Raw genomic sequence first — 22,629 nt, 5'->3', positions numbered from 1 at the left:
TTACTCAGCACACAGCAATATTCCGGCTATATGCCGGTGGTCTCTTAGCATTCGAGTTTGAACCAGAAAAGTTCAATGATCAATAGCATGAACATCGATCATTTTTTCAGGAAACTGCGACTTTGACAACGGCTTCTGTACATGGACAAACGTAAACACTGGAGACAAATTTGACTGGCTCCTCCTGAAAGGTCACACCTCAAGTTCATACACCGGACCAAGCTTTGATCACACAACACAAACTGCAAACGGTAACAATATTTAAAATAGTTTTAATTTAATTTTTCACGTGCATGTCGATATATTGCAACCGTTTTTGAACTTGTGTACTACAGGGGCTGGTTTCTGAAATATAGATGTAGATAATAATTGGTGGCATCGTTGTTTTAAGAATGTTCATATTCTGAGAAGATGGAGTCTTCTTCCTCAGATTGTGCGAGCAAACCCAGCAGAAAACATCCTGTTATTGGAACACAGTTTACAGATTCTTAACTGAATACTTAATTTTTAAATGTGTAATTAAATTACACATGACCACTAAGGATTTCTGTTTCTGTCGGTCAAAGTCAGCCTGCTTAACGTGTTATGGACAGAACGCGATGCAGTCAGCACGTCTAGGTCTTTCAAATCTTATATACATCAGTTTTTCGTTTCCTTAGTATCCTAACCACGCTGTCATAATGTCAGCCCTTATTATAACGTTAGACTGGACATTGAACTGCGGTATCGTCACATGATAAGATTTGTCTCGATGTTCTTAGGTCAGTACGCATACATCGAGTCATCCAGCCCTCGACGTCCAGGTGATAACGCGCTCCTCCAGAGTGAAGTGTTCCCCAAGACCTCTCTCAGGTGCTTCAAGTTCTGGTACCATATGCTGGGCAGTGGAATTGGAACTCTCAATGCGTACAAGGTGTCAGGGACCAGTAAAGTCTTGATGTGGTCGCTCAGCGGAAACCAACAAGATCAGTGGCATAACGCACAGTTTCCAGTCATGAGTCCAACGTCATCATACCAGGTTTGTTTGTTTGTTGTTTAACTCCGCACTGTATGTAAATGATCGGTCTGGACTAGACAATTCAGTTATTTCAGAACGCCATGTACTTTACCATCATGTTGTGTTCTCTGGTGCTATTATGGTTAGAAGGTTCAGACTTTGTTTTTGGTGGCGTGAGGTCCTTTGCGCAAAGCTCAGGTCAAAGTTGATCAACGCTGAGCAAGGAGAGTCCTTAATGGGTGACCGTGTTTGGCAGCTTGATTCCTGAGAGTTTCTGGGACTTCAGTCCTGCTCCGCAACCAAGACAATATGATACCTTTGATCTCACCTTAGGTGAATGAGTTTGTTCAAAATCGTCCACTCACCCTGCAGAACTAGTACCTGGTGGGATAGGTCATGTGACTAAAACCCTTCTAATGAGCTCGGATTATCCAGGATAATGATAATTAGATTGCAATTTCAGTGTCCAGAAGGCATGGGCACTATGTTCTATATAAATAAATGAATTATTATTCTTATTTCTTTCCTGTTTTACAAAATGTTCCTCATGTCTAATCCTTCAAAGGTAACAGGCGACCTACCGTTGCGTTTCAGATTCAGTTGGAGGGCATTGTCGGGAACAGCTACACAGGCGACATCGCTGTTGACGACTTAACCTTCAGTGATGACAGTTGTGGCAGTAAGTCACCTGATGTCAATAACGGTTAAAGTGATGCCTATAATTTGTACTGAATCGATTTATGTATACGCTAAGACAATGTGAATAATTGATTATACTGACTTTTATTCACATTCTCATAATAAGATTTACAAAGGAGTTATGAATATGGATTTGCGCCTCTTTTAGCACTTTTCCACCAGGATCATGACAAGAGACACCAGAAATGGCATTCACACGCTGTACCCATGTGTGGATTCAAATCCTTACGTACAGCAAGACGAATGGACGCCATAACTTTGAGACCCAACCCACTCCAATAGAAAGTCTCATCAAGATATGGCTGAAATATTGCCGATGTGACGTTAAATATTAACTCACTCACCCAATAGAAAGTATTGATGTCTGTAAAGGCGAACATGAGTAGTATTCAGGCGTCTAATACGAGTATTATGTTCATGACCTTTCAGCTGTAGTCAAAGCCTGTAATATCAACTCTTCTGTTGCAGTTCAGCCAACTGCAGCCAACCCCAGTTTGCAGACGACATCATCCACAGTGCCACCGAGTACCACAACACACTTCTCAACTCCAAGTACGTTAAAGCCTATCCTGCAATTAGCTGTTCATGCAGAGTTACGCCCCTTGCTAACAGGATCAGTTGTTCCGAGTTTAGTACCACTGGTCTATCCATTGGATTAAAACCCATACTCAGCGAGGGCCTGACTACAATACTTTGAACGTGACAGCGGATCTGTCCCAAGTGTTCTCTGTTTGGATGCTGTTCGCCTCGAAGTTACAGTTATCGATTTCATTCAGGTTGTAAGTGATAATATGTCTTTCACTGCATCAGTAGAAAGCTAAAGTGAGTGCATATACCCCAGTATATGTAATATAAGCCACACTATTGTGGGAAATGTCTGACATTGTGCACATACGATTCCATGTTGTTGCAGCACCTACCCAATACGACTGTGACTTTGAATCCGGCACATGCATGTGGACACAGTCCATGGCTGATGACTTCAACTGGACCAGATCCCAGGGTCCAACAGGATCATCTGAAACTGGACCAACCAACGACCACACCAAAGGCACTGGTAGGTCCTTTTCCGCTTGTACCGTTTGTTTGATTAAATATTTTTATGACGTCTCCTGAAAACATTACTTTTCAAGTTATATACAGATCTGAGCTAAGAACCTCACTTCGTACAGAGGATGCATCCGAGTGCGTATGTGTTTACGTATTTATACATATTTGTATGTATACGTATTTATCTTACCTCACACATGAATGTCATTTGCTGACTGGCTAAGCGCTATTCTATTATTTTCAATGTACCCCGTTTACAGGCGATGTATTATTTTCAATGTACACCGCTGGGAATTCCGAACTCTTCTGGTGCTTCATGGTAGTACACTTTTATCTCGAATGACATTGAACCACGCATCAAGCACGGAAATTACCGATGTTTTGCGATTGAAAATCGATGGAAGGGAGATAACTCTTCTCCCTTCTTTACCATGTATCGTCTGCAAAATGGCGATTTGCCTTGCATTCAACCGAAGTACTTCAAACAGCTCGAAATTAAGACTTGGGTGTTCGGTAACATAAATACGTTGTTCTCTGGTCCCTCGGGGTCCATGGGTTTATAAACAAACCTCGAGGGTACATGAGCCCATGGACCCCAAGGACCCCTCTTGACCAGTGAACAACTAATAATGTTTGCATGTTTTGTACAGAGTCTTGGTTTGCCAGAAGGAGGCAGACCATGCGTTTTCCAGAAAGTAGTACACATTTCGGATACTGCATTACTGTGTCATTTCTCGGACACTGATCCCGTGAAGATAGGCGACTATCGGAATCAGGGGTTCATGCTCATTCTGTTGATCACTGGATTGCGTGGTCCAGACTCTATTATTTTTTTTCGTATACCTGGATTAATGGTATATGTAGCGTAAAGTCGATATTCATGAAACAATATACAGCATAAAACTAAACTCGCATTGAACCATTGAACCAACATGCAGTCATTTGCCTTGAATACTGCTCAACATGAACATACGCTCTCACAAATATATGCTGGTACCCATGGTCCCTGCCTTGCATACAGAAGGTGAAGATGTCCCAGAAATCGAATTCCGGAAAATACAATCTGAGAATAATTTCTGCCTCAGGTCAAGGATGGTACATGTTTATCGAAACATCAAGTCCAAGGATGCCCAACGACACTGCCCTTCTTGTCAGTCCGGTGATCCAGGACCGTGCTACCAGATGTGTCAGCTTCTGGTTCAGCATGTATGGCCCGGATGTGAACACGCTGAATGTGTACATGAAGCCCTCAACGGGAGGCTCGGGGAAGGGAACACTCATCTGGACTCGGCATGGAACTCAGGGCAACCAATGGAACCATGCTGACGTCACCGTCAATCCTAGTGGGAACTACCAGGTATTCCTCTCTTTGTACTCATGAACGGTAATGCCTTTCGAGAGGAAGAAACATATTGTTTGTAAAGAATGTGTTTGTCTCATATGGTTCCATTCCATGGTGCACTGTGTCGAGACTATTTCTGGTATTTCTTCCAATGGGTTGTGTATGTAAAATGGAAAAAAGAGTTAGGTGCCATGAATACTTCTGCGGGTATGTGAATGAAATTATGAAACGGTATACATGTACATTTCATGCCTCCCTGTCCCTGAAGTGGTATACAGAACAGATCCCAATACTCACTCTCAGGTTTCGATTTAACAGCTAGAACATGATGTTTGTAGATACTGTTCGAGGGTGTCAGAGGTTTAAGTTTCCAAGGCGACATCGCCATCGATGACATCAGACTGGCGGCGGGACCATGTCAATCAATAGGTAACTATGACAACGTGATGAATAATTTACATGTAACAGTGGATCACTCAGGTTGCATGCAACAAAATCATCAGTAAATTTGAACTTTGATCCAAATGGTTTCAAACACAGAATTCAAAGGTTTCCTGATTCTGCATTCTTAAATATGATGTTAAGACAGGCTGTGCAGTGATATAGCCTAGTGGTAATCGCGTTTTCTCGTCACCCGGGCTCTATTCCCCAGATGGGTTCTGTGTGTGAGGCCAATTTCCGGTATCCTCAGCCTGAATGTTGCTCGAATGTTGTGAAAAAGGCGTGCAACCATGGACACTCACTGTCCAGTCATGCAAATTGCTTTAGATAGAAAGGGCACATTCCGATTAAAAACAACAACCAAAGAACACTGAATCTAATGACGACTCCTTGTCATCCAACAGCCTCAAACCACCTGTGCAACTTCGAATCAGCATCCATCTGTGGTTACACTCAGGACAAAACGGACGTGTTCGACTGGACGTGGCAGCATGGGTCCACCTCCAGCTACGGGACAGGGCCCAGTACCGACCACACGACAGGCACTTACAATGGGCACTATGTCTACATCGAAACCTCGGCACCGCGACGTCCCAACGACACAGCACGTCTCATCAGTCCTACCTACACGTCTACCAACGGCCAGCCACGCTGCTTGCAGTTCTTCTACCACATGTACGGAAGTGATGTCGCCACCTTAAACGTGTACAGTATCCTAGAGAACAGCCCGACCAACAACTTAACTACCCCTTCGTGGACCAGATCGTATAATCAGGGAAACAGATGGTTGAAAGGTCTAGTTCCTGTCTACACGCCAGGAAATTTCAAGGTGAGTGCGTCTGTATGAAATGACAACGACTGATACGACTGGTATTTGCCTAATAAACAATCCCAGCGGGGAGAGACCACGTGGTTCTCATTTTGGGATAAAAAGACAGGCAAGAACCACGTGAATGTTTTTGTGACGCTCGTGTTGATGTTTATATTGGTGATCTGGCTGAATGTTTTATCGTGGATCGGTGCTTAAGATAGCAACCACTACTGCAAGATAAAGCCTTGAATATTTAGTTTGCGCCGATACACTCATTTTACATTGTTAAATTAAGTGCACACTCAAAATGGTTTTCAGTTCACTTTCTGTGTTCAATTATACTTTAAATAGAAGCAACAAAACCCTTTCCCCAAGTCAGATAAAAGCAGAGAGTCGAGTGTACAATTGTGATATATCGTGAGTATAAATTTGTTTCATATTTGTCACGTTTTAGATCGTCTTTGAAGGCATAGTAGGTACCAGTTATCATGGTGACATTGCCATAGACGATGCTTTGGTGGGCCAGGGACCATGCCCTAAGTCAGGTACGTCACAGATGTAGATCTTATGACACAAAAAGTACATATTTATTAGTCTCTGTGGGAATAAAGAGGTTCATATCGCAGAGTGAAAGTTTACGACTTTAACGTGCGGTGTGAATGATGCGTATATCAACAATGACCTTGTAAACACCTACATAAAGTTGATGCTGTTTGCAAAGTATTAAAGATGCATATGTGAAGAGTTGCCTTGCGAACATAAGTAACAGTTCATGTTCCCGTCCCAGGTTCGAACAGTTTATACCATAGCATCATAAAGGTGCCGTGTGTTTTGTAACCGTTTACATTCAGCGGAAACATATTGATATTAATACCATTGTTACTATTGCATTACATGGCATTGCGCTCGCTCATTGGATTCAGCGTATGTACATGTATCACTATGGTCACGAAACGATCCTTTCTGTGTAACAGGATTCTGTGATTTTGAGCAAGACACGTGCACTTGGTCCAACACTCGTTATAACGACAACTTCGACTGGATGAGGTCGAAGGGTAGGACGTCCAGCACGATGACCGGTCCTAGCGTGGACCACACCCTCAACACTGGAGCTGGTTACTACATGTTCATGGAAGCTAGTGCACCACGAGTTCCAGGAGATAGGGCGCGTCTCGTCAGCCAGGTGAGGCACTGACGCATACACAGCGTATGATCCACGGATTCAACTGAATTAATTCGTCGTTCGGTTGAATACGCAGCATTTTGGAAAGCGATTAATTGAGTTGATGCCGACCTTGATATTTTAGAGTAGAGAAGCGGAATTGTATGTTAAGACTGATGACTCTTTCTCGTGGCCTAAAATACACAATAACACGCTAAGAGGATCAGACAAGGAGGTGTTTTGGGGCCCAAACCTTTACTTCTCGAGTATCCGTTTTCAGTTGTCTTTCTTTTTCGTGTCCATTCGTTCCGTTTTACATTGTACACGATACAGGGATACAGAATGACCATGTGGGACATTGACACATTGAGCATCAACATCAGCACCAATATCATCAAGGTGTTTGTTGACCACTGATTTCATAAACTTGACACTGTTATGTAGTGAATGATTCCTCGATTGTAGACCTATCCCCCAGTCACCGGCGGAGCGTGTATGCAGTTTTGGTACCACATGTACGGTTCAGACATCGGCACTCTCAGAGTCAAAGTGCTGGTCAACAGCAGCTACGATTCTACAAGCACCGAGGCGACGTTGTGGGAGGTGAGCGGCGACTCCGGCGACCAGTGGAACAACGGCCAAGTGAACATCTCCAACATCTACAGCAGTAAACCCTATCAGGTAGATATCACCGTCTTCATACCAAGGGGCATAATTAGGGATCATTCTTTGTCAAAGGATGGATAATGATCCATTGTTTGTTAAAGGATGGCCAAGGATCCATGGTTTGTCAAAGGATGGCCAAGGATCCATGGTTTGTAAAGGATGGGCAAAAATCCAGACTTTGTTGAAGGACGTTCGCATTTTGAGCGCACTGTTTGTGGTGTCGGGCAATGGTAACGAATTATGTTCACGTTATTGGAACATGACCCTTCCCTCAGTATGTAACTATGCATTAACTGTATGAAATAATTTCTCAAATTTCCTGTAGCTTTTCAAAACCCTCATAACGTATAATTACACGTACATGACCAACCTCTTTTTATCAGATTAAGCATTCCTAATACCTTTTGTGACATTTGGTTTAGATAATCATCGAGGGAGTGAGAGGAAACGGTTACCATGGTGACATTGGTTTAGATGACATTGGTGTGTCCAGTACACCATGCCAGACTGTGCCGAGCTATGCTCAACCATCAGGGCAAGGTAAATAACTCTTAAAGTATGTCTTGAATAGATTCATTTGTTATTGTTGCTTGTTAACATGTGATATTTTTTAGCAAAATATCACGACCAATATATTTTAAGGACTTATGTTATTACTTTTGACTAAAATTCTACGATAGACGGAAAAAGGTTATCTTAATCAATTGTGATTATGATGATGAAATTAAAAATGTAATGTCATGCTTACACACAAATGTTGCTTTGCGGCGAATGGACTCTCTAAAAATACTTATCAACCGTTCTAGTCTCAGGAAGTGCGATGTGTGGCTTCGACTCCAATAACATCTGTCGGTGGACACAGAGCAAAGCGGACAACTTTGACTGGACTCTCAATTCTGGACACACACCATCTTCAGGCACTGGTCCAATCAGCGACCACTCCGGAATGGGTAAGAACCTGTTTTGGCATTGGCCAATTGTGATCTAAAGCACTTCAAGAGTCATGAGATATATATATATATATATATATATATTTAAATACGTGTAGGTATGGTATGATTCCACAACACCCTGTCTTAGGTACTCTCTGGTCACTGATTCGAATCCAATATTTACTGAAATTATTGTTCAGGGTTGTTGCATGACATCAGAACCTGATGGTGTACTGCAGTCTACATCAAGTTACACTTCACTGGGGAAAGAAACTGGACTTCAACGATAACTGATCCAGAAACACTAGTGATGTGGACGTTAAATCTAACACACACTTCTCCATCACTGGTCATGATAAATAAAGTAACTTGTTATTCTTCTACAATCATCATTATTGAAATTCGAATCAATTCTTTTAGTCACTTATGATTACAAGTGTCAGAGTCCGTGTGTGTTTTGTGCGATGCGTTGTGTGTACTGAATATATACATCCCAAGTGAAGATATTGGCTGGAATAGGTTGGTCATGTCGAAATAAAGAAACACGGAATCCGTGGTGATGCTTTCCTTCTTTGTTGATGCACGTCATTGTATCAAAGTTAAACGGATCTATGATCATCTATGATGTGAATTTCTTGACTGTTTCCTTGAGACGTACAGGGAGTCTTCCATCTAGATCATGACGTGAATCTCTTGACTGTTTCCTTGAGACGTACAGGGGCTCCTACATCTAGATCATTATGTGAATCTCTTGACTATTTCCTTGAGACCTTCAGGGATCCCTCCATATAGATGGAATATTGCGCAACACAACAAACCTGCAAACTGAATATATATATTGCTTGTCGACAGGGTCTTATCTTTACTTGGAGTCATCCTACCCAAGGAAGGCAGGCGACAAGGCTGTGCTCGTATCCCCAGTGCTGCCCCCTACCGGCACCACCTACTACTGCTTCAACTTCTGGTACCACATGTATGGCCCGAACATCGGTGACCTCAGAATCAGCGTCAACGTCAGTGGTCAGCAGGTGCTGAAGTGGTTCAAGTCCGGCACCCAAGGAAACAGATGGCAACAGGGCCATTTTAACGTTAAGAGCAAAACAAATTTCCAGGTACTTTTTTTTCACCTTTTTACGTTTGCATGCATGTAATCTTAAGCTTTAATATTCATTTAGCTGATATCTTCGATTTCGAATTAAAATATCCTTTTCATTTTTTCGCAATGTTTCTGAAATATAATCAAGCAGTGGGAAGGACAAGGACTAACAGAACTACTTTTAGATGTGGACATTCTCAGTCAACTTTCTTTTGGACTATATGGAGCTAGTGCTGGTTTGCATTGAAGCGTATTAATGTTGAAACATCACTGGTACCAATTTTAAGATCACACCGGTACCTTTGATGAAATGTCTTTTAGATATGGCCGAAACGACAATGATGTATGCCTTTGCAACCTCTTGTTACTGGATAGTGACAGTTGGATATCTATTTCTTGCCTTAGATCTTCATTGAAGGGACCGTGGCGAATGGTGTGTTTGGTGACATCGCCATTGACGACATCAGCATGGATTCAAACGTGTGCCCTGGGACAAGTAAGAACGAGTGTGAATTACGACAGAAAGTAATTTTTGAGTAATGTGTGCTTGTGCTGATCATAAACAAGGACACGTGTACACATGTTTAGTAAATGTTTCACATAGATATCAGATTTGTCGATAGTTGAAGTTTTACATCTCTGTATGGACACATTCTAGTAACCTTGCGTCAGAGATGATCGGTTTTTGTTGACAGCATCCTTAAAGGAAGTTCTATGTTTCTGTATTACAGAAACATGCGACTTTGAGATCGACACCTGCGGCTACACACAGGATAGGACGGACAACTTTGATTGGCTGAGACATTCACAAGGAACATCGAGTGTTGCCACAGGCCCCAGCCAGGATCACACAGAAGGAACTGCTAGTGGTAGGAATATTATGTGTTACATTGATGTGGAAAAGTAATATGAAATCAGAACACTGTAACATTGACGTCTTCCAAAACAAGGTGGACAAATCGGAACAAAGTTCTTTTTGTATCTTGTGCATATTATCTTATTTATTTTGCATTGTATGTCATCATATAAAACTGAAAATTGTATCTAAAAACAAATATGGATGGTATAGTTCTTAGTTCTTTTAAACCTAGAATCTTTTTAAAGATTAAAAGCTTTCTCCTTCCAATATCTTTCATTATCTATCGGTAATATGTGCTTCCATAATATGCTTTAAATATCACCAAAACAGACCATACCTCGAAAACATGTTAAATGTAACAGTCAACATTGAAATGCAACAATATATTGCAGGTTACTACATGTATACTGAGTCATCTGCACCACGCTTACCTAACGACAAGGCCAGACTGATCTCCCCTGCCTACCAACAGACATCTGCAGAGTGTCTACAGTTCTACTACCACATGCACGGCTCCACCATGGGTAGCCTCAACGTCTACATCATGGTGAACGGCAACAGGGGCAGCCCAGTGTGGACACGGACTGGTGAACAAGGAAACAAATGGATTCTTGGACAAGTGACAATCAAGACGTCCTCTACATATCAGGTAAACAAAGTGTTTTGTGACCGGGATCACATGTTTGGTCGTGCAGTTCGCTGTAGCCTTTGTGATTGTAAATTCGATTTGACATGGTAGGGATCTTCGGTTTGTCAAAATATATATGGTCTTCCTCATTTTCTCCCTTGAATTCTACATCGGTTTACATTTGTTAAAAGGTGGTGTTTGAAGGTGTCAGGGGAAGTAGCTACTACAGCGATATCGGCCTTGATGACATCTACATCGACAGTGAGGCATGTCCAATACCAGGCTCTTGTGACTTTGAAACCGGACTGTGTACCTTCACAAATATCCGTGGGGATGATTTTGACTGGACACGAGCTAAGGGTGCCACCCAGTCGTACTACACCGGACCTTCCACAGATCACACCACAAACTCTGTGAATGGTGAGACTACGAATTTGCATAAATGATTTTTAGATCTGATGGAGGAATGTTTTACACCTGCCAAGCTCCCAGTAACTGATCTATTGTTTATTTATTCGAATTGGCTACCAGGCTATGTTGGTCCCAAAAGGCAAAATGGAATGGGCTTTCAGACTCCATTTCTTCCATAGATGTCACCATATTGCATGGGTGGTTTTCATGATATTAATCACTAAATTTTTCAGCCCGTTCCCATGTATGCAACTCACAGCAACGTTAGACTTCTAACTTACAAGGACTAGCCTTATCAGAAGCCTTGTCAGTACTGGAACACAACGTTCCCACTTTGTGTTAATAAATCGTTCCCTAGAGTCTATTATTTCGTCTAATCGATATTGGATACTCACTTTCTAAAGATGACGTTGAGCACAAGAAACACACCTGAGATCAGCACCTGGAGAGCTACCTTAACTGAAGTTATTATTTTCAGGTTACTACATGTTCATTGAATCCAGCGCCCCAATGACGACTGGCGAAAAGGCATGGCTGCTGAGTGAGAAGCTCCCTGCGACAACAGGCTCTTGTCTCACTTTCTACTACAACATGAACGGAGCAGGCACGTACTTGAGTGTCTTCTGTAACTGACTGCAGCATCACATACCACTAATCTTCCGACAAGTTCTAGATGTCAATATCATAGTGCAGATGTGAACATTACAGTGCATGAGGCATTCACGAAGTATTTCCTCATGAATAATATATGACCGAACTTTCATTCTGAAACATATCGAGTTGCCAAGGGTCTATAGCGCTGCAAATGGCTGCGCAAAATGGTGTTCCTTTACGATCCGATTATCGTTCTATTGCTTTTCCTGGTAAATTTCAAGAGTGTCCGGCCGTGTCATATCAAGAGAAGTTAAAATGTGGTTCTTGTTGGTCCTGCCTGACACTCGGCATTAATGGGTACAGCAATGACTCGTCGGCTCTGACTCAATATGTCTGGAATGGGTATTCGTGCTTAACTGCGGCATGGTATCCCAGGTAGCAAGCACTATGAAGCCAGTTTAAGTTTGGGCTAGTACAAGGAGCCATACATACACACGCATGCACGCATGTGCTACGTTAAAGCACATTCCACCTCATCTCATCTCGCCTTACTGAAGCGGTAATTGTCTTTTCGAATTTTCCTCCGAGACTACCCGGACACACAGTGACATAAGTCCAATGTCACGTTGACCTCAACTTACTTGTTCAGTATCTCTCAACGTTCAGCATTGACATGTCCCAATTCATAAAACAAACCAATTTGACAACTAACCCGTGGAAATCAATACACTAATCAACACTACAAGATAAAACCTGTCTCGCCTATGTTTCTGAACATATATGTTTGTACAGGCATATCTTCCTACCTATGTAAACTTCTTAAATACGTAAACATCTTACTTGAAGTCTTCATGTGACATCTGTTTTCAAGGAATGGGAACTTTATCCGTGTACCAACTGGGCGCCGTGTCTAATAAGACCATCTTCAGCGTCACCGGAAACAAAGGCAACGTGTGGCTGCAAGGGCGAATAACTCTCACCTCCAACACGCCCTATCAGTTCATGTTTGAGGGCAAAAAGGGAGCTAACTACACAAGCGACATGGCCATTGATGACGTCAGTCTGCTGGTCGGAAGTTGTGCCTCTCAGACTACACCCGGACCCTCGACAGCCCAGCCTGTGTCTACAGCAGGTGAGTCGCAGTTCTGTTTATCCAAGGAAAGCTGACCATCAAATATACTAAGACATGTAGGGGCTGTGATTGGGGATTGGATTGGGAGAGTTTTAGGCTGCAGACTTTGGTACTATTGATCAGTTCATAATAGTCTTCATATTTTGGGATGATAGGTCGACCAGTGTCATCCAACTTATTCCGCGAAATATTCTATTCTTCAACTGAAAAAACAACAACGTAAGAAATGTCTATTTGACTTTGTTATTGCTAGGTTTATTTTTTATTTTCTAAGACAATGATATTATGAAAAATGGTAATACTGTCATCAGGAAATAGTACAGTTACCAAAAAATAGACTCGTTATTAAACCCACGATAAAACTTTAATGTTAGAGTCTATCCCATCCCAACTGGATATTACGATTCATTCAATAAAATGTTTGTTGAATCCCATTTAAATTCTGCTCCTAAATATGCCGCGTGTACTATATGGTGGCCATAAAACACTGTTGGCACTGAGGTGTAATATTGCAACGTCGAGTAGATCTCTGGTTAACAATGCTAATATTTGGTAAGGCGACAGTGGCAATGCAAATTTGGCAAGCATGACGCTAAAGGATAATTTAGAGCGACTCTTACACAACAGCTGTTCTGTTTCCAGCTCCACTGTACAGCTGCGACTTCGAGCATGGATTCTGTGGCTGGTCACAGAGTCACACTGACTCATTCGACTGGACGTTACACCAGGGGTCAACTGGAAGTTACGGGACTGGACCAAGCTTTGACCACACGACGATGAGCACACAAGGTAATCAGCCGCACATTCGCTTGACCCTCGAAGAGTGAGTGAGTGAGTGAGTTTAGGTTTACGCCGCACTCAGCAATATTACAGCTATATGGCGGCGGTCTGTAAATAATCGAGTCTGGACCAGACAATCCAGTGATCAACAACATGAGCATCGATCTGCGCAATTGGGAACGATGACATGTGTCAACCAAGTCAGCGAGCCTGACCACCCGATCCCGTTAGTCGCCTCTTACGACAAGCTGAGTCGCCTTTTATGGCATCCCTCGAAGATCAGAGATAGAAATAGTCTTCGTCATGAAATGTTAGACTTAAGAGAATGGTCAGGCCCGTATATTTGGTTGTCACTGTATCCGCATTTGGTAGGTCGTTGTTCATGGCGTTGATTAATGTATTGTCTGATACAGACTGGACTATTCGGCAGACTAACGTCACAGAGCCGAGAACTAATTCTAACCTGGAACCTCACTGGTTAATATATAGTATGCACTGCCACGCTTACACCAGTGTTGCCCCATTATGTCTTTGATCTGTTCAGATGTGTGTAAACAATAAACACAACAAAGACTTATTACCGGTATAGGTTTTAGGACTTCATATTGTCTGAGATGTCCTGGTTACGACTGACATGAAACACACATGTTTAAACGACAATTTCCGATTATTCATTTTTCATTTAGGTCACTACATCTATATAGAAGCGTCGGGGCAACAGCCAAACGCATCAGCCGCGCTTGTCAGCCCAACATTAACAACAACAGGCCCGACTTGCGTCACGTTCTGGTACCACATGTACGGTTACCATGTCAACCGTCTTGGAGTTTATCTGCAGAACTCCGGCAAGTTTCAGCAACAGTGGACCAGAATCGGCACCCAGGGAAATCAATGGAAGTACGCTGAGGTGGAAATAGGGACCGTCACAAATACCCAGGTGGGCCTATTTAATGTTTCTATCTGCATGTTCAAAGGATTATGATGAATCTTCCCTTATGTTGCTTAATTTTTTCTTTTATGTTGAATTGGAAAACGTTGGTATTATTTGGTAGTATTAACCGTCCCATTTTGTCTTTTGTCTTTTGTTTTGAGTGTCCCACACTATCAAAACATTCTCATAACAAATAAGGTATGGTAGCGTCACAGACAGTCCAAACCTTTGTACAGTTGCGTCCCTTGGTCATATCGTGAAGCGCAAATGTTTTTCGCAGGTGGCTGGGTTGTTTGTATGCACAATACCTGGTGTCAGGTAAAATCATCTCAAGTCATCTCAGACTTTCTTCCAACACCAGAAACACGCCTTAATATAACCTTCGCTTTGTTAAAAAGGTGACTCCAGTTCACTGATTCACTCGCATTACTGAAAAGGATATTGTATATTCCAGGTCGTGTTCCAAGCACTGCGTGGTATCGGCTACCAAGGAGATATCGCGTTGGACGACCTGAAGATTCTCAATGGAGCCTGTCCTGCGCCATGTAAGCTCCTACGCTACAAACTGACACTGTAATACTTACTGCTGTGCTTTATTTATGGTGCAGTCTTAATACGCCATAAGAGAAGTACTCAATCACTATAGCTCACACTGTATGTTTATTAAATGCAAACTAATGCTGAAATACAATGCAATGCATTTATGTTATAGCGTATTGTGACTTCGAGGACATTAGACTCTGTGGCTACACACTCTCCAGCTCTGATTGGTCAAGAACACAAGGGACCGGACCCGTCAAAGACCACACTTACGGGACAAGCCAAGGTAGGTCAACAATGATTCTGTCACAGTCGCCGTCACCCATGACTGTCCGAATAATCATATAACATATATAGTAAAGACAAGAGCATGTTCATTCAGCAATCGTCACACAGCCCCATGTCTTCAAAGCGGACATTGATGAAGAAATCTGAATGCAGGTAACAATCATGGATCAAGACTTCAAGACTCAAATATATGAGTGAATGAGTGGGTTAAGAATTGAAGTCTCATGTGTAGTACTTCAGCTATTTCGTGACTAAATCAAATTTTAGATTTATAATAACTGAAAGTGAATTAGGAAAAAAAACGTTCAACGTTAATCAGTAAACTCTGTAAATTCTCACAGATATAAATTTAAAACTAGTAATTAGATCTTACACGTTTTAACTGTAGGTGACGAGGCAGTAGTAAAACAGACTATGGTTTGCAAACAACTGAAGGTAGATCACCTTTATAAGGACCATAGGGACTCACAGTACATGTTCTTCCTGCATGGACCCGAGCGAGATTTACATTATCCTAGTCGTAATGTTTGGTGATCTAGCCAGGAACACAAATAACATAAATCCTGCGATTAAAAATAGTAGTATGTATGTTTAAATTTACTTTGATTGCTTGGGGACCTTAGAAAAAGAGACTGCGTATTTTCTATATGTGTCCAAACAGAGCACCGTGGCATGAGTCACTGACCTTGTCACTTGTGTCTCTCCAAGTTCATGTGTTCATATCCCCAGTCGAAGTCGGAATATCTGTCACAGACAGATTAGCGTAGCTGCCAACCATTACGACCTGTAATAGTTCCTGGATTTCATGCAGTGATTGGAGACGTCAACGAATGGCGGCAGAACGATTATACTGATGTGGCGACCAACGTAGACTTTACCTCTTGCAATCATTCAAGTTACGTCAACGAATGGCGGCAGAACTCACCATTGACGATTCTACTTATATGCCGACCAACATAAATTGGCCCTCTTGCGATGATTCAAGACGTCAATGGACAACAGTAGAACACGCCGTTGACCATCCTGTCACTCTTCTTTCAGGTCACTTTATGTACATCTCCCCGAATCCTGGCACAATGTCAATAACGAAATCCCAGATGGTCAGCAAGCAGTACCCTCCTCCAACCACCGGCCAGTGTGTGTCCTTCTGGTATATGATGAGTGGACGAAATGGCGGAACCTTCAACCTGTACGCCAGGCAGGAGAGTGACAGGACCATGCCTAAGCCAAAGTGGAGTCTGTATGGAGATCAAGGAAGCAAGTGGAGGTTTGCCAGAATTGAGGTCACTGCACAAGAGAAATATCAGGTAAGATGATGCCTGTTGAATATAAATGGAGGGAACGTAAGTGGCCCAATGGTATTTTGCAGTGCGTTAGCCATGCATGACCATGTTCCGAGTAGCAGAAATGAGTGAGTGAGTGAGTGAATCGGGAATCTGACACACCCTGAAATGATTAAAATGATGTGAAACCAAATTGCTTTTAATTTGGATTATTCACGTAAATTCAAATGAAAAGGTGATCACCTTTCGATCTAGACCATCCTTGACCAGCAAACTGGTTGTGTATCAGCTCCATAATCTAAAGATGGTCGAGTCTAAACGTATGCTAGACTTCTCTGGAAATGACCATCCTGTTAAAATCAAACCCAAGATGGCTCTGGAACTCCAGTTTCAGAGTTGTGCACATAATTCATAATTTGAGTCATATGTATTCTGTTTCAGCTCGTGTTTGAGGCAATTCGTGGCAGCGGAACCGGAAGCTTCATAGCCCTTGATGACGTCAGCGTATCCAGCGGTTCCTGCGCCTCTCTTGCCGCCTGCGACTTCGAAAGCAGCTTCTGCAGCTGGGTGCAGTCAAAGACAGATGATTTCGACTGGACCAGACGCCGAGGGAACACACCGTCAAGCTTCACAGGGCCCACTACTGACCACACCCTTGGAAGTGGCACGGGTAGGCTCACTTGACCATAACTTTTTAAGTCTTTGCTGAAGATCACCAGCACTCAGATGACTTGCATTTTTCATCACAGAAGAGGGAGACCAAACAATGTGTTCCGCCCAAAATTGACATTTCTCCAAAGATGTAGCCTAATTGTGTTTTGTTGCTTAAAATCCGAGTGCAACACGACAGTTTCTGAAGCTTATCTTGCTGTATACTTGAGCCGCTAGCATTGCGTACTGACTAAGAAATCAGTGTCGTGTTTTCGTGTCCGTTCCTGGGCATACTGAGTGTTTTTCTCGACATTTGCTAAAAAGAACCCGGTTACTTTTCATTGAATCCAGTTCGCCGAGGTAACGTTCTGCCACGGATTCTTTTTCCTTCACAATTTACCTAAAGTTTACACTAAGTGAACTTTTACTTAAAGGAACACGTGTTCTTCAGGTTACTACGCCTTCATAGAATCCAGTTCGCCAAACAAGGCGGGCGACATCGCTACCCTCCAGTCCCAGATCATTCCTCTGAACAGTGCAGTGCCAGACTACTGTCTCAGCTTCTGGTACGACATGAACGGTGCTTCCATCGGCACCCTCAACGTCTCTGTCCAGTACCCTCAGAGTCAGCCTCAGATGATCTGGACGCTCAGCGGTAACCAAGGCAACCACTGGCAACAAGCATTTGCCAGGATCGACAACCCATTCGACAACTTCGAGGTATCTGGCATTGTGCTTTCAATGACTGCGTTGGGTTTACACTCTCAGTGGCTAGTGCAATCATATGACTGACTTGTCAAAAGAAGTTTTGTACTTATGGCTAATCGTCTTCTAACTTGTTTCAGCTGTTCATTTCTGCATCTGTGGGCAGCAGCTACACTGGAGACATCGCCATTGATGACATTAACCTTATCACCGACTCCTGTGACAACGGTATGTACCTTAATACTAAAGGTCAGAATAATTTTAAGATGATGTGTGGATTCCTTTCGAAATAAGCATCATTATAATGTCTAAAGAATTAAAGAATTCGTGGAAGAGGGTCTCGCAAAAACCAATAACTCTTAACTACAATTTGAAGACGCCACTATGTATAATAGCAATACTGTGTGGAGAATATTACTGGTTATAGTCAGGAAAGCTTTCTTTTGTCTCTGTAGTCATGGGATCAATGCCTAGGTATGAAGGTATCAAGCATAACATTATCAATTGAGATCCATCTGTTTAATTGGGCATTCACTTATTGCATATCAGGTGTCAGTTACATAGTACAGGAAACAAGCTTTATTAAAGTCTGGCGTGTGTTATGATGATTCACATTCCTGGGACCTCTCCTGTGTTGCAGCTCAACAAGGGGCGAATGGCACCTTCTACTGCCAGGACAACGCCAACACCACCATCCCTCAGTCGAAGGTTTGCAACTTCATTCGCGACTGTCCAAACGGAAACGACGAATTACAGTGTGGTATGAAGCAACTGATATCAGTTCTCTTTTGGTGGTTTTGTCTGCGTTGGTCTATATTTGTCTGTGTTTGTCTGCTGCGTGGTTGTCCTGTCCACAAGCCACACATCAGGTGAACTGGAGCTGATGTCAGGGAGTATGGGTGTCGAGGATGGGTAAACCATCAGTACGTTGAAAGAAGGGTTGTCGTGATGTTCTTCCAACTGTCCATTGGTACCTCGTTATATGTATGTGTGTTCACAATATTGAATTATATATACTCCCCAAACATGTGATACCTTCCAAACAAGAGGAATACACAATGGAGTCTCACTCAAGGGCGAGAAAGCTAATGTTCTCTGTGGGCTGCTAAGTGTGTCCTAATCATCACATTCACCAAGGACATGCATGACGTTTATGGTTCTAACATTGCCTGTTCAGGTGACTGTGGATTCGAGGGCACCTACTGCACCTGGACTGATGATAGTCAAGGAAGTTTCCAGTGGACTCTCGGACAAAATTCAACCAGGACTTCAAACACCGGCCCCAGCTTTGACCACACCTATAACAGCCCTAAAGGTATTTAGGAAGATTCAAGCAATATCGTAATGGCTGAAAAACCAGGGCCTAGGTTTTCGAAACTCTCTTAGGGCTAAGAAAGTCGTAAGTGCCATACATTAACATAGACTTAAGACTATTTTAGCGCTAAGAGAGCTTGGAAAATCTAGGCCCAGACACGACAAACACATTGAACTGAGTATTTGGTTTGGTTAGTTTGTTGTTGAACGCCTCGCTCCAGTTACGTGGAGATGGTCTGGGCCAGACAATCCAGTGGTCAACATCATGAGCATCCACTTACTAAACTGGGATACGATGACATATGACAGCCAAGCCAGTTAGTCTGACTACCCGATCCCTTTAGTGGCTAACCAGATCTCCAAGTGTACTAAGTGTGTGACAGTGTTGAAAACATGCATTGTATTACACATTTGAAGGTGTATCTGTAACTGAGTGGGGGTTGGTGTACATTCAAACACGGTCAGGTGAACCCTTAGCATCAACTATAGTTCCCTTCCTTGATACAACCACATCTATTTGTGTCTATCATTGCTGTAAGTGTGTATGTATTTACCTTTGGTGAATGTAACTGTTTCATTCACTGACATAGTGCCTTGATGACATGGAATTGATTCTGCTGACGGCCTTAAACAGGATCAACTCGTTCATTATGTCCGTCGTTTGGGGTTGTTCATGGGTTAATTCATCTTGCAGGAACGTACCTGTATGTTGATGCCAGCTACGGCACTAGCGGCAGCCTAGCACAGTTGGTGGGTCCCAAGTTGGGTGCCTCCAGTTCCACCTGCCAGATGTCCTTCTGGTACTTCATGTATGGAACAGGTAGGGCGACATCCCACACTTTAACTTTACACATCCCCGATGAACGCCTTTCATTAAGAGGATCTATTTGTATTGATTATAATTCTTCTGACAGATATATGTATGGAACAGGTAGTGGGAGGCATCCTCGCACCATTACTTTACCATCATGCAAAGATTAGTCCTTGCATTTAGAACTTCCATTTGTTGATCTTACGTTCATTTCGTCAACGGCCAGGTGACCAGATTAGTCTTCATGAGTTATACTGTGAAGAAAAACGCTGCAAGCGTTAGGTCAGATACAGCAACACAATTTCAGTTCCACATTTGATTTGTCCCTTAGGTATTGGTACACTGAAGGTGGCAGCCAGGGCAGACAACAGAGACACCGTGCTGTGGGAGAGACACGGGAACCAGGCTCAGAAGTGGCTCAATGGAATAATCGACATAGGAAGGATTTCTACTTCTTTCAACGTAAGCTTTACAATACACCCAGCTTAACACTTACAGAAGTTTAACACTACCCCAGATCATTGTACGGATTATCACATTTCCTGTTTCCAATAAAAGGTAAACCAGTAACATCTACTGCTGATTTTTTAGCCCTGGAATAGTTGTGCACTTGAAGTTTGTCACGAATGAATATTTGTGTTAAAGATCGTCATCCAAGGCAGTAGAACATTCAGCGTGCTGGGCGACATTGCCATCGACGACGTCCAGTTCATCAACTGCAACTTCCCACGTATGTAGCTGAAATCAGAAGATAACTGTATTTTTGGCAGATCAAGCATGTTCACCAATTAGATACAATTTTCCCAGATTTAGACATCATTCGAATCAGATACACTTTTTAGCAAGACAGCTAACATGCAGCAAGAGATGATCATTGGAAAATATTCTCTGCCTTTCGAATATTTATTTATTTATTTATTTATTTATTTATTTATTTATTTATTTATTTATTTATTTATTTATTTATTTATTTATTTATTTATTTATTTATTTATTTATTTATTTTGGTTTCAACGCTATTTTATGTTCAGACATTTCTGTCAAACTTTGTATTGCATTTGTAATATGTGAAGCCGAACTATTGATATAGCAATGTTAGTGTCCTGAAAATAAATGTTCAATCCCTATGTGAATATACAATGGAGGCTGTCTAAAATCTAAACCGGTACTTAGTGGGACTGAAGACATAATCCGGTTTAGACAGTGTCCCGATGTTAAATGTACAAGCCACGGATGGAACTGATATTTTATTTCGGTGCTGACAACTTGCCGGATCGGACAGATGCCAGTTTTGACAGCTTACACCGTAAAAACAAACATGCTCATTGTTTATCATCCAAAACTGTGTTCCACAGAGGGTGTTTCTTGTGTTAGATCTCCTAGGCGATATCAATTTGGCAGTAGAGTTTTTACAATGCTATGACGTCATGAACTTGATGATGTCACAGTGCTATGACATCGCTGCACTGGAAATCTAATGGTAATACAGTCTTGAAAGATATATTTTTTTTCATTGAAAATTAATGAAGAATGATTTTTAAAGAGAAATAGTCTCTCACCCTCATGTCTACCGATATCAAGTATAATCAACACTCCTTGATAAAGTTAAATATACCCTTCGCAAGCCTCGGATATTTGTAACTTTATCAACTCTTGTTGATATAATTTATATGAGTAGGCACGAGGATGAGATTCTCTATGTATATAAACAAGCCACATATCGCGAACCCCATATCCACTTGGCTGGAATCAGGAATGTGCTCTAATTGTGATAAACTATGCTATCACCAAAGTTGTAAAAACAAAGAGTTCGATTCCTGACATCTATGACAGTAATAACGGAAAATATATGTTAGATCCCCAGATACACTGCTCACTCACTCACTCTTGTTTTATACAGCTGTTCAACCGGTCTGCAGTGGAAGTCAGTTCCGATGCCAGAGGGGTGCATGTGTACCCAACACCGACCTCTGTGACTTCTCAGACGACTGTGGAGACGGCAGCGACGAAACCAAATGTAGTAAGTGATCAGCAATAGATGAGAAACCTTTTGTTGCCACTAAATCAAGTCACAACAATGCCGTGGTATCTTATGTCCGATCTTGTGATAAGGATACAGGTAACACCACCAAGTTAGTTATGTCTTTCGTTTCGTTGGTAAAAACGTGATCATAAATGATGATGTTTCAATATGGCATTTAAGCTAACTGATCGTCACCACTGCATTCAAAGATAGATAGACGTTTTACAACGTACCCCTATACCCAATCCCCATCGTGTGTTTCAGTCAGAACAGCACCCCATGCTCTCATGTTGTATTTAGGTAGAGGCAGTAGCTCCATATACACTCATCCCAAATTTTAATATTAAAGTATTTGATACTTCATGTGATGATCCATATATGCTTAACTATTGAATATTTGGGTGGTCTTTTTTGTTTATTTTATTGTTATTTTCCCAATATTAACTATTATAGATTATTCCTATTAAAACACAGACATTTACA

At 42.1% G+C, this 22,629-nt stretch overlaps 1 protein-coding gene across 1 annotated transcript in view; it reads left to right on the top strand.

Annotated features, from left to right (window-relative positions):
• Positions 1–22,629, top strand: part of LOC137260842 (MAM and LDL-receptor class A domain-containing protein 2-like) — a 117,465-nt gene that overhangs the window by 55,407 nt on the left and 39,429 nt on the right. The window contains exons 90-123 of the mRNA XM_067798401.1: positions 111–251; positions 762–1,018; positions 1,592–1,676; positions 2,165–2,248; positions 2,610–2,753; positions 3,832–4,103; positions 4,427–4,517; positions 4,934–5,358; positions 5,795–5,885; positions 6,315–6,523; positions 6,968–7,183; positions 7,591–7,708; positions 7,975–8,118; positions 8,953–9,212; positions 9,602–9,692; positions 9,928–10,065; positions 10,448–10,704; positions 10,875–11,103; positions 11,573–11,698; positions 12,560–12,820; positions 13,463–13,609; positions 14,287–14,537; positions 14,986–15,076; positions 15,244–15,357; positions 16,401–16,666; positions 17,084–17,312; positions 17,745–18,013; positions 18,139–18,226; positions 18,639–18,758; positions 19,176–19,313; positions 20,007–20,132; positions 20,455–20,585; positions 20,769–20,853; positions 22,024–22,143. Coding sequence (XP_067654502.1) covers positions 111–251; positions 762–1,018; positions 1,592–1,676; positions 2,165–2,248; positions 2,610–2,753; positions 3,832–4,103; positions 4,427–4,517; positions 4,934–5,358; positions 5,795–5,885; positions 6,315–6,523; positions 6,968–7,183; positions 7,591–7,708; positions 7,975–8,118; positions 8,953–9,212; positions 9,602–9,692; positions 9,928–10,065; positions 10,448–10,704; positions 10,875–11,103; positions 11,573–11,698; positions 12,560–12,820; positions 13,463–13,609; positions 14,287–14,537; positions 14,986–15,076; positions 15,244–15,357; positions 16,401–16,666; positions 17,084–17,312; positions 17,745–18,013; positions 18,139–18,226; positions 18,639–18,758; positions 19,176–19,313; positions 20,007–20,132; positions 20,455–20,585; positions 20,769–20,853; positions 22,024–22,143 — 5,814 coding nt within the window. The remainder of the gene's footprint in view (positions 1–110; positions 252–761; positions 1,019–1,591; positions 1,677–2,164; positions 2,249–2,609; positions 2,754–3,831; positions 4,104–4,426; positions 4,518–4,933; positions 5,359–5,794; positions 5,886–6,314; positions 6,524–6,967; positions 7,184–7,590; positions 7,709–7,974; positions 8,119–8,952; positions 9,213–9,601; positions 9,693–9,927; positions 10,066–10,447; positions 10,705–10,874; positions 11,104–11,572; positions 11,699–12,559; positions 12,821–13,462; positions 13,610–14,286; positions 14,538–14,985; positions 15,077–15,243; positions 15,358–16,400; positions 16,667–17,083; positions 17,313–17,744; positions 18,014–18,138; positions 18,227–18,638; positions 18,759–19,175; positions 19,314–20,006; positions 20,133–20,454; positions 20,586–20,768; positions 20,854–22,023; positions 22,144–22,629) is intronic.

This window comes from Haliotis asinina, chromosome 14 (assembly GCF_037392515.1).
Source record: "Haliotis asinina isolate JCU_RB_2024 chromosome 14, JCU_Hal_asi_v2, whole genome shotgun sequence".
Taxonomy (NCBI): Eukaryota; Metazoa; Mollusca; class Gastropoda; order Lepetellida; family Haliotidae; genus Haliotis; species Haliotis asinina.
The sequence above is the reverse complement of the archived record's forward strand: the minus strand, read 5'-3'. Positions and strand labels throughout refer to the sequence as shown.